Source organism: Alexandromys fortis, unplaced genomic scaffold, assembly GCF_014885135.2.
Source record: "Alexandromys fortis isolate MF-2015 unplaced genomic scaffold, M_Fortis_MF-2015_v1.1 scaffold_392, whole genome shotgun sequence".
Lineage (NCBI taxonomy): Eukaryota > Metazoa > Chordata > Mammalia > Rodentia > Cricetidae > Alexandromys > Alexandromys fortis.
The window spans coordinates 109,125-120,116 of record NW_026068295.1 but is presented as its reverse complement, the minus strand read 5'-3'; the positions used below and the strand labels follow the sequence as shown (position 1 = coordinate 120,116).

At 38.1% G+C, this 10,992-nt stretch overlaps 1 protein-coding gene across 50 annotated transcripts in view; it reads left to right on the top strand.

Moving 5' to 3' along the window:
* Positions 1 to 10,992, top strand: part of Muc16 (mucin 16, cell surface associated) — a 187,966-nt gene that overhangs the window by 131,859 nt on the left and 45,115 nt on the right. For 48 of the 50 annotated variants that reach the window (XM_050132491.1, XM_050132490.1, XM_050132488.1 and 45 more), the window contains 10 exons: positions 302 to 337; positions 1,451 to 1,516; positions 2,436 to 2,557; positions 2,645 to 2,703; positions 2,826 to 2,998; positions 4,289 to 4,324; positions 6,987 to 7,108; positions 7,206 to 7,264; positions 7,357 to 7,529; positions 8,603 to 8,638. In XM_050132491.1, the coding sequence (XP_049988448.1) occupies positions 302 to 337; positions 1,451 to 1,516; positions 2,436 to 2,557; positions 2,645 to 2,703; positions 2,826 to 2,998; positions 4,289 to 4,324; positions 6,987 to 7,108; positions 7,206 to 7,264; positions 7,357 to 7,529; positions 8,603 to 8,638 (882 nt within the window). The remainder of the gene's footprint in view (positions 1 to 301; positions 338 to 1,450; positions 1,517 to 2,435; positions 2,558 to 2,644; positions 2,704 to 2,825; positions 2,999 to 4,288; positions 4,325 to 6,986; positions 7,109 to 7,205; positions 7,265 to 7,356; positions 7,530 to 8,602; positions 8,639 to 10,992) is intronic. The other 2 variants (XM_050132489.1, XM_050132472.1) reach the window with 1 other exon arrangement.

The window sequence follows — 10,992 nt, the reverse complement described above, 5'->3', positions numbered from 1 at the left end:
GAGAGAGAGAGAGAGGTAAGTAGATAATGGCATAGATGAGAATATATCTTTGGCCTTTGAGGTATGAACATAAATCATATGAGGGACTCCTTCTGGGAACATCTAAGAAGCTGGTAAGAAAGAGTTGGGTCTAAATGAAGTATCAGGAAGTTTTTCCTCATGACAATATTTAAGTAAGATCCTAGAACATTAGTAGATAATAAGTGTTCATGAGTTTATGTATCTATTTCCCACATAAATGGCAGCATGGTGTATGAGATCATTCTGCACCTTGCATTTATGCTTGACTTTTGTTTTCTAGGTTACAATGGTCTTGGTCCAGATATACTTACTACAGGTAAGTATCAAATCCTGCCAACCTGGTCTTGGTAAAGGCTTTCCTCCTCTCTTACAAATGAAGCTAACCCCAAACACAAGTCAGTCTCCTGTGTGGAGCTAGTAGCAGAAAGGGGAGCCCCTGGCCTATATCTGCCCTTCAGCCATGGCATCAGATTTCTGAATTCCCTTTAGTCCTTCATCTTGGAGGAAGAAAGATTAATATTTTCTTTATTATTAATTAATATGATTGTTGCTTATAAAAAATTATGTCAGATAGTAATTTTTTACTTTCTTCTTTTATTTATGAAAAAAGTATATTGTAATATACTTCTCCCATTCCTTTTCCCTTTCCTCCCTCCAAAACCACCCATAAACTTCCTTTCTCTCTTTCAAATTCATGGCCTTTTTCTTTTCATTAGTTACTGTTAGACATATATGCATATATGTATATATTCCTAAATATGACCTGCTTAGTCTGTATAATGTTACTATAATGTTACTTGTATCTATATTTTCAGGACTAACTATTTGATATTGGATAGCCAATTAGTGTGCTCTTCCCTAGGGAAGAGTATTTTTCCCACTCTCATCGTATATCCACATGTTTATTTTTTAGTTCATTTACTTGAATTTTTTCCTTTGTTCTTTTCCCTATACATCTACCCAACCATCCATCCATGCATCTGTGCACCCATATATCCATTCATTCACCCACATGCACTCACTCACCCACTTCATCCTTAAGTCAATCTCTCCATCCATCCATGCACCCACTTACCCATCTAAGCACTAATTCATTTACCTGTTCTGTCATCCAACAATCATATTCATTCATTTATTCCGATCTCCATATCTCCCATTTATCACATTTTTTGTTCCTCTTGAAACACATTTGAGCCATTTATCATCAATTTATCACTTCCTTATTTGTCTTCACATTGATAAATTGCTCACAATTTTCATTGCCTTGAATAAATTTGATTCAGAGACTTAGTTGCCCCTACACTCACATAGTCACTCTTGTTTATGATCCACTTATGAATGATTAGTCTGGCTTGAACCACTTCTAGAAGAGTTCATTGACTGTATGGGGAGGGGCTATGTTCATCACTGCTAACAGCCTCTTTTACAGTTCCTGAGCCAAGCACCACCATCCTGCCTTTTACACTGACATCTGTACAACCAGAATCTACCACAGGTATTTGGGGGAAGCCTTTTCCTACACTTGATGAAATGCCCTGCTCCACACTTCCATGTCCTGACTTACATGAGACCTGGAAAACCATGGTGTGAGGATCCAGTGCCAGTATCATTATTAAAATAACATATATTAGACCAGCATTTCAATCAGATGCCTGCCCTTCATGCAACTACCAGGCTTCTGAGATGAATAGACCATGACAATACAATGAGAGATTCTTGTGAAGTGAAAAGCACCTGACACAATGGGGGTGGGGGGGGGGGGGGGGGGGGATCCACCTGTACTGTTATTTGCTGATGTGAAGGAATATTCCAATGGTGTGAACTCAGGGGCCAACAAGAGCAAGTGAGTGGAGAGACTTGAGGAGTTTGGTTTTCTTGAAGCATGAAGCTCAGCTTTCAGTGATGACTCTCCATGTCCACTCCAGTATCCACAAGGCCATAGTGTTAGGCACAGAACTGATAAGTAACTGAGTCTGGGAATCATAAGAAACCACATTAAAAGAGTCTTGAGTGTCAAACCATGAAACAAGAAATTGACACTGAAACTCCAAAGGGAGCCATAGGTGGTTAGAGCACTGAAGGTGTTGTAATGAATTTTTTCCTTTCAGAAATGCTTTTCTTGTGTTCATCATAGAAAAAATCCACTTAGCTGGAACACACAGTGAATCTTATAGTGTAATATGCTGGATATGAGAAGATAAGAGCTGATATGTTATGGCAAAGGAGATAGCACACATGAAGAACATTCACAGTAGGGAACTGGTATGACACGGAGATGAGATGTTCAGCTCTGGCTTGGATTGTGCAGTTACAGGTGGTGGTATACGGGGATATATAACTTGATGAGTATAGGAATCTAGTGTAGTATCTTCAAGCTCTCAGTTATAGGGATCTCTCTTCCTGTCTTCCCACAGCTGTGGAGCACCATCTGAAGCTTGTCATACTCAATTTCACCATCTCTAATCTTCCTTATTCAGAAGACATGAACTATAGCTCAGCCATGTTCAACTCCACTGAGCGTGTTCTACAATACTTGGTGAGACCCTCATCCTGGAAACAGCTTGTAGGACAAAGTTCCTGTACATCCTGCATACAACTCTTTTCTTTTTTCTTTCCTCTACAGCTTACACCCTTGTTCCAGAATATCTCCTTCAACCCAAGCTGCAGACTGACCTCTCTCAGGTGAGTCCAGTTCCTTGTCATTTTCCAGGAATGACTGTACCTAATGAGCCTTCTGCTGTTTCTTCTTTCCCTGGGACTCAGCCACATGAAGGTATCTCCAGAGTTCCCACATCTCTTTTCAGGCCTGAGAAGAATCAAAACTCCACTAGTGTAATTGTCATTTGCTCCTACCAACATGATTCTGAGCATCCTGGGCTGCACACACAAGAAATATATTCAGAGATGAGCCATCTGACCCATGGAGTCACTCAGCTGGGCAACTACACATTGGACAAAGATAGTCTCTATGTGAATGGTGAGCATGGTCTGTGTTTTCCTAGGGGATGTCTTCAGCCATTTTTTATTTCCCTATAGCCTTTTCAAAGTCAAGGATATCTTTCTAGACCAGTTGCCTCCATGTTCTTAGATTCTCTTCTAAGAATTTAAGGAGCACACATAAAGAGCATTTCAAGAAAGTAGATACAGCAGTGTCCCAAGTCAGGAAAAATATGGATGTAAATACTGGCCCTTATCTGTCTTTATATTTCTCTTATAGTTTAGGGATCTTGTCCATAAGATAGAGAGAGCTACAAAGAATTAAGGTGCAACTATGTGCTTCATTTAAACTAATACCAATCCCTCCTCACAGAATGCCCAGAGCTTTGCCTTGGTGATTTTTGCTTATCCTCCATTCCTTTTCTCTTTCTTTTGTCTGCGCATCTGTCTAGCCATATGTTCATGTATCCATCCATTCATCATCTATCCATTCATTCAACTCACAGCTATTCACTCTTGCCAGCTCACTATCAGTATTCACCACTAATTACCAAGATTGATGTTCACACTAATTACTCCCATTTTAAGACAGAGAGAAACTAAAACACATGTAGGTAAACTGACTTGCCCGCTGTAACATAAATTTGTCTGGATATGAATTCTAAAGTTTCAATTTAAACCTAGTCCTTTAACTTGGCTGTTGCAAGGACTCATATGGGATTTTTTTCTCTTATAATTTACACAATTTAAATTCATCATCACATTTTTCACTTAGGATTTTTCAAATATTCATTATAATACAAACACGGTTGACACTAAGGACAAGTAAATTACATGCATACTTTGTCCCAGTGGAGCATGGAGTTTTTAGTTCAGTTGTATATTCTTCAAGTAGAAATGCAGTACCACACATGATACCCTCCCAATAAATATGTGTGGGATGAATGTGTGTGTATAGATATAGATATAGATATAGATATAGATATAGATAGATAGATAGATAGATAGATAGATAGATAGATAGATAGATAGATAGATAGTGGAAAGGATGATGGTATAAGTTGATGCATGTAAATATGTTGAGTGATATCTGAAAATAAGGCATATAGACATAATTTAGGAGAGCATAATTGGGATTAAGTAGGGAAGAGTTAGATGAGTTAAAACATTAAGACATTCTTCCTAATGCCAATCAAGTCAGATCATAGAACGTTAATAGATGCTCAGTTAGTGTATAAAGTGATACACATCTACATTGTTCCACATGAACTAATGCATGGTGCTAAGGACTGTGCAACACATTCTCCTTACATTTTTTTTTCTTTTCTAGGTTACAGTGTAACTAGTACAGAAGAATCAACAACAAGTAAGTATCAGTTTATCCTGATCTAGGTCTTGGTCCAAGCTTTTCCCCTCATTTCTAAAGGAAGCTTGTCCTAAACACAAGCTAGTCTCTGGAAAGGGGCCAGAGACTCAGTGGAAAGAGAGTTGGTGGCCTCTTTTTGGGTCTCAAGCCCTGGTGCTGAATTTCTGAACTTTCCTCAGTCCTCTGAGTCAGAAGAAAAAAAAATGAACAATTATTTTATATGGTATTATTAAGCTGAATTAATTCAGAGACTAGTTTATGTTGCCTAAAACAAATGCTATTGAGGATGTAGTAGGGGCTAAGTAGCACACTTTGATGTCTACTAAAGTGTTTGTATAAAATAGCCCACTCATTCAGTATCCCACTCATATACCTTTCTGTCAATTCTTTCATTTACTAGTTACTGTTCATCCAGAACTGCATTTTCAGTCATCTATCCATCCATTTACCCACCTATTCATCCATCCATTCTCTTTTCCATTATACTGTATTTCTTCATTTCTTTTTATCATTCCTTCTCTAATTATTCTTCTAGACTTCCATCCATCCACTATTTATCCATGCAATCATATTTCTCTCCATTTGCTAACTTTTATTTTTACCTCTTTTGCATCTTACACACACACATATATACACATACACCACACACTTCTACACAGTCATCCATCATCCCCCTATATACCTATCCACTCGTTTACCTACCCTCCATTCAACCACCTACCCATGTATTCAGTACCTAGATATTTGTCAATTTATTCAACTATGTACCTCGTTACATTTTCTCATCTGTATGTGTGCTTATCATCCACTCCTTTTCTTTTTCTCTTGTTTGTACATCTGTCTATCCATATGTACATGTATCCATCCATTCATCACCTCTTCACTCATCCATCCATCCATCATTCATTCATTCAGTTATCAAACCATCCATCCACCCATTTACCATCCTGCCCATCAACCAATATCCACCCACCTATTCAGCTACCCACTCATGCATATACTTGGATGAATGAATGAAATTTATGCCCTGGCAATGATGAAACATGCATGGGCATGCCAGCACATGACAGTTCTGTTGAACTTGTTCATATGGGGTTTCGTGATCTAACTTACTGAGAATAATTGACGAGGTCTTTTCCTTAGTGGGGCACCAGATTAGATGGTTGTGAACCACCATGTGGTTGCTGGGAATTGAACTCAGGACCTTTGAAAGAGCAGGCAGAGCTCTTAACCACTTAGTCATCTCTCCAGCCCCATGCATATACTTACCCCAACACATACACACACTTACCCTAACACAAATCTCTCAGTCCGTGAACTTCCCCACTATTCATCATGCTCTTTTACTTACATGTTATTTGTTCCCTCTTTCTTTTCTTTTATTTCTCCAAATACTTATTATCATTATTAAATTTTGGGTTGACCCTTCAACAATCTTTTCTTCTTCTTACTTAACTATTTAGCAATTCAATTACTGCCCACCTTTCTCTGGCCAACCACTCTCACTATCTGAGTTAACTTTATTCACAGGCTTTTTCAACATTATCACACATTTTCTCTTTTGAACCCTTTTGAGTGTTATCTACATACAAATGGTTGCTCTGCCTTGAACTACTGCTGCATGGGCTTCTCTAAATACATGGGGATTTTCTCATCCCTGATGACATCCCTTTCCACACATCCTAAATCAGCCACTACCATGCTGCCTTCTCCAACAATACCTGTGCAAACAGAATCCACCACAGGTATCAGAGAACCTGTTTCTATTTTTATAAGATCTTTGTCCCACCATTCTGATTTGCATATAAGATCTAAATGGAAGGATATGAAGAACCTAGTTCCATAGCCATCATCAGACACAAAGACTATAGTAGCAATTCAATCAATTGCCAAGCCTCATACAACCACTGGGATTGCAAGGTATACAGACAACTGCACTGCAGTGAGGAATTTGGCTTGGGCTGCATCTCACATGATATAAATATTAAAGGACTTTCTAGAGACAGTTCATCCTGATTTGCATCTCTCATACTGACTCATACTTATTATGACTTAAATAACATAACTTAAATGATATCAACAACGAGGGCTGTTTGACCTAGAAAAACATAGTATACTGGGATAAATGAGAGGAATTTGACATCCATGGAGCATAAAGTTCATCTCCCAATATAGCCTTTGCATTTCTAATCCAGAGCCTGTAAAGACAGGATGGTAGGTCCAGATTTATGATAACCAAAGCTAAAAGTTCAATAGAAACCAGATTGGAAGGGGCCTTGAAAGACAAATCAAAATACTCAAACTGAAAACTGAAACTGAACAAAGATCTATGAGTTGTAGAAGTTACAGGACAGTCCCAGTGAGACTTTCTTTTCAGAATACTCCTCTAAAGTTCAGTGTAGAAAAAGTCCCTTAGACAATATATCTTGTGAGACTGATAGGGTGATCATGTGAATAAGAGAACATACTGTTATGATAGGAAAATACACACAAAGTATGTTAGGATCATTCAGAAAGGTAAGTTGGATGTGTCATAGAAATGAGATATTCAGGTTGTAGGTAGGCTTGGTATGTTGGTAGATGAGAAGCAAAAGGAGATATGACTTGATGAGTGTTGTATTCCAGTGTGCTTGCAGGTAAAATCTCTTCTCATCTCTTCCAGCTGTGGGGCACCACTTGAAAACTGTATCAGTCAGCTTCACTATTTCCAACCTCCCATATTCAGCATATATGAACAATGGCTCAGCTGTGTTCAACTCCACTGAGACCCTCCTAAAGAATCTGGTGAGACCCTCATTCCAGTAGTTTCTGCTTGGATAAATCACATCTACCAACTCTATCCAAATTTTATTTTCATTATTTTCTTTGTTTTTCTTCCCAGATGGAACCATTGCTCCATAATGGTTCTTTCAACTCAAGTTGCAGACTGGATTCTCTCAGGTGTGCACTAGCCAAAAAACTATTATTGTTGCCTCTCTTCTTGCTTGCTTTCCTTCTGATTCCTATCTATGTCTCTATTCCTCTTGATCTAGGCCTGAGAAGAATGGAACTGCCACTGGTGTAGAAGTCATCTGCACATACTTGTATGACCTTGCACATCCTGTGTTGGACACCCAGGAATTGTACTCAGAGCTGAGCAACCTGACCCATGGAATAACCCAGCTGGGCAACTATTCACTGGACAAAGAAAGTTTACATGTGAATGGTGAGCATGATATCTAGTTGCTGTGTAATGTCCTCAGCCACCCATTTTTTTTACCTCTATCAATTATATTGATAACGCTGTCTAGAACAGTTTATTTTAGGTTCATAGAACCTCTTTTCCAGAATTCATGGAGCACATAAAAATAGTCAGACAAGGAGGTATTGGTATATTGTGTACAAAGTCAGGAAGCAGAAAGAAATGAGTATATTTGCTGAACTTCTTTTCTACTCCTTGTTGTTTATACTTCCAAGAATGCATCCCAAAGTTTATGGTTTATTCACTCTTGGTTTGTTCACCCTAAGTAACTAGATATAGAGAATTTCTTGAAGAAATGTTCAGAGACTAGTCAATTCAATGAGCTTATGTCTTGTCAATTGCCAAGTCATTTTAACAATAATACCCTATGAAATGGGCAAGGAGATACAATGCATCCATATTATTCTGAATTTCATGAAGAAAGCAAACAAAGCACAGATCTGAAAAGGCGCATGCCTTTCCTACACTGAGTTTTGACTGATTGAAATTTTGTCATTCTGCATTTTATATCCAATCACTAAACCATCACAAGGATTTGTGTATGATTTTCAGTCTGTTTTCATTTTCAATAAGCATTTGCTATAAACCGTACCTTATTCATGATGCAAAGAACAAATAACTCTCATCTGTATTGCTTCTTAATGTGAACTATGGTGGGAACATGGACACTGTATTTTTTAATCATTGTCTATTTGTGTAATATACTTCAAATGAAAATGGAATACAACTCATAGTAAATGGTCAATAAGGATATTCTGGATGGATATCTAGTGGCAGAATAAAAAATAATGGTGTGTATTGAGGCATATTGTTGTGGAAGTAAGGTGTGAGATATGTTTTATAAGAATCTATTGGGGACATAGAGATGGGTATAGTTGAAATACCAAGAAATCCTTCTCCATTATGATTTGTCAGATCTTATAACATGAATAGATGTTCACTAATCTTTTTAGGTGTGGTTTGGTACCATATAGGCCAAAGAATGCAGAATCCGTTCCCTTGCTCTTCCCTCCTCTAACATGTCTTGTATTTTCTAGGTTATAATAAACCTGGTCCAGAAGAACCTCCTACAAGTATGTATCGATTTAGCCTGACCTACATCTTGGTCCTTATTTTTCTCCTCATTTCCAAAGGAAAGCTGATCCAAATACAAACCAGGCAGTTCAGAGAGACCAAGGTCTCAATGGAAGCAATTGGTCTCTTCTTGAAACTGCAGCTCTCATGTTGGGTTTCTGAATTTTCCATATTCTTCTTGGTTGGATAAAAATATTTCCCAAATTGTACCATACACAACTAATGGACTTTAGTTGAGGGGGGTTACTGAGTAATGTGTGTTTCCTACAAGGAAGTTCCAACCAGGGGACATCATCGTTATCAATCTACAAACTTGATGACTAATTAGGTGTTTTTCTAAAATTGCCTTCTCTCTTGTATCTTTTCTAATTTATATTAGTTCTCTGAGAGTATTACACCAGGAGTTTGTGTTACTATTGCATCAGTGAACATGTGTTACCAGACCAGTCATCGTTGTAATTCAAAGTGTTAGCAGCAGAACAAGATTTGTGATTGCTTTCCTCCTCCGGTAGCATGCATAGCACCTTCCAGCACTCTGAAAGCCAGCCAGAAGGGATGAAACTTCCAGCTGAGTGTCAGTTTACCTCCCCATGTGCTATGGCTCAAGTGCCTGGTATCTTCAGCAATACAAATCTAACCAAGAAGTTCTACAGGGTAACCCAATACAATGGAAATAGGCAGTACTGTTTGGAAGTCAATGGTACATTACTTGTAAATAGCTCCAAAAGAAATAATCTGTTCCTGGTGCTGGCATTTATTTGTCATCTAGTGGTGTCTAGGGAGGCACTGCTGCCCCATTATATAGCAACTCCATTTAGACTCCTTATATGTGTGCATGCATATACTTCAGGAAGCTTCTATACTATTAGAGTTCTGTCTGACTCTTTGGAATGCCCTTAGTATTAATTATCCCTCCCCATATTCTCTCTTTACATAGTCATCCTAATTTCTTCTCTATTTTACCCTTTTCATTCTTTTATTTCCTATCAACCATTAAATAACCATAGCCTATCAAACGAAACACACAAATCTAAAGATTCAAAGCCAACATCTACAAATAATAGAAAAGGTACGGCTTCTTCTCTCTTGCTCCAGGTTACTTCACCCATGATTGTTTTCAGCTCCATCCATTTACCTTCTCATTTCATAGCTGTACCATTTTCATTTAATTTTTATATGATTTATTTTGATCATGTTTTTCTCTTCCCAAACTTCTTCCAGGTCCTTCCCACTTCCCTACTTGCACAACTTTATGCTCTTCCCCCTCTTTCCTCTCTTTGTTTTTCTATCTCTCCCTCAGTTTTCAAAAGACAAAAGTAAAAATTCAAACACATATACAAGAAGACAAAATTTCAAAAATGAAAGAAAATAAAACAAAATCTAATACCAAATTAATAACTGAAAAAAATAAGTTATCCATTTTCTGTTCTCCAACTATTTCTGGGCATGAGTCCTGACTTGTGGGTGTTTGATACACCCAGTGAAACATCATGGGAGAAAATTAATTTTTTCTTTCTTAGCAGGTATACATTGCAAATAGCTTCTTGTCTAGGGGTAGAACTTTGTGTCCACTTCCCTTTCTCAGTGCTGGATTTTTCTTATTTGAACTTGTACAGCTTTTGTACATTGTACACTGTAGCATTGTAGAAGACTCCAAGGATATAATATCTTCCAGATACAACAGATGAACTCACAGAAACTACGGCAAATTTGAATAGAGCAGCAATAAACATGGACTTGCATGTGTCTCGATAGTAGCATACAGACTTCCTAGTGTATATACCCAAGAGTGGTAGCATTGGATCTTATAGTAGATCTACTTCCAGCAATGCAAGAACCTCCACACTTATTTCTGTAGTGATCATATCCCCACAAGAAGTGCATAATTGCTCCTGTTTCTCCACATCCATACCAGCATTTGTTATCATTTGTTGCTGTTTATTCATTTATTTATTATTTTATTTAAGCTATTCCTGTAAGGGTAAGATGAAATATTATAGAAGTTTAAATTTTATTTCCCTGATACCTAAGTATGTTGAACATGTTTTCAAAAATGTTTCTCCACAGTTTGTATTTCATTTTGTGAGAATTATCAGAGCCATGCCACAATTTTTATTGGGTTGTTTTCTTGGTGCCTAATTTTTTGATTTATTTTTTTTATTGAGAAAAGGAAAAGAAAAAAAAGTTTCTGCCTCCTCCCAGCCTCCCATTTCCCTCCCCCTCCTCCCACCTTTCTCCCCCTTCCCCCACTCCTCTCCCCTTCCCCCCACGCCTCTCCCCCTCCCTCTCTAGTCCAAAGAGCAGTAAGGGTTCCCTGCCCTGTGGAAACTCCAAGGTCCTCCCCCCTCCGTCC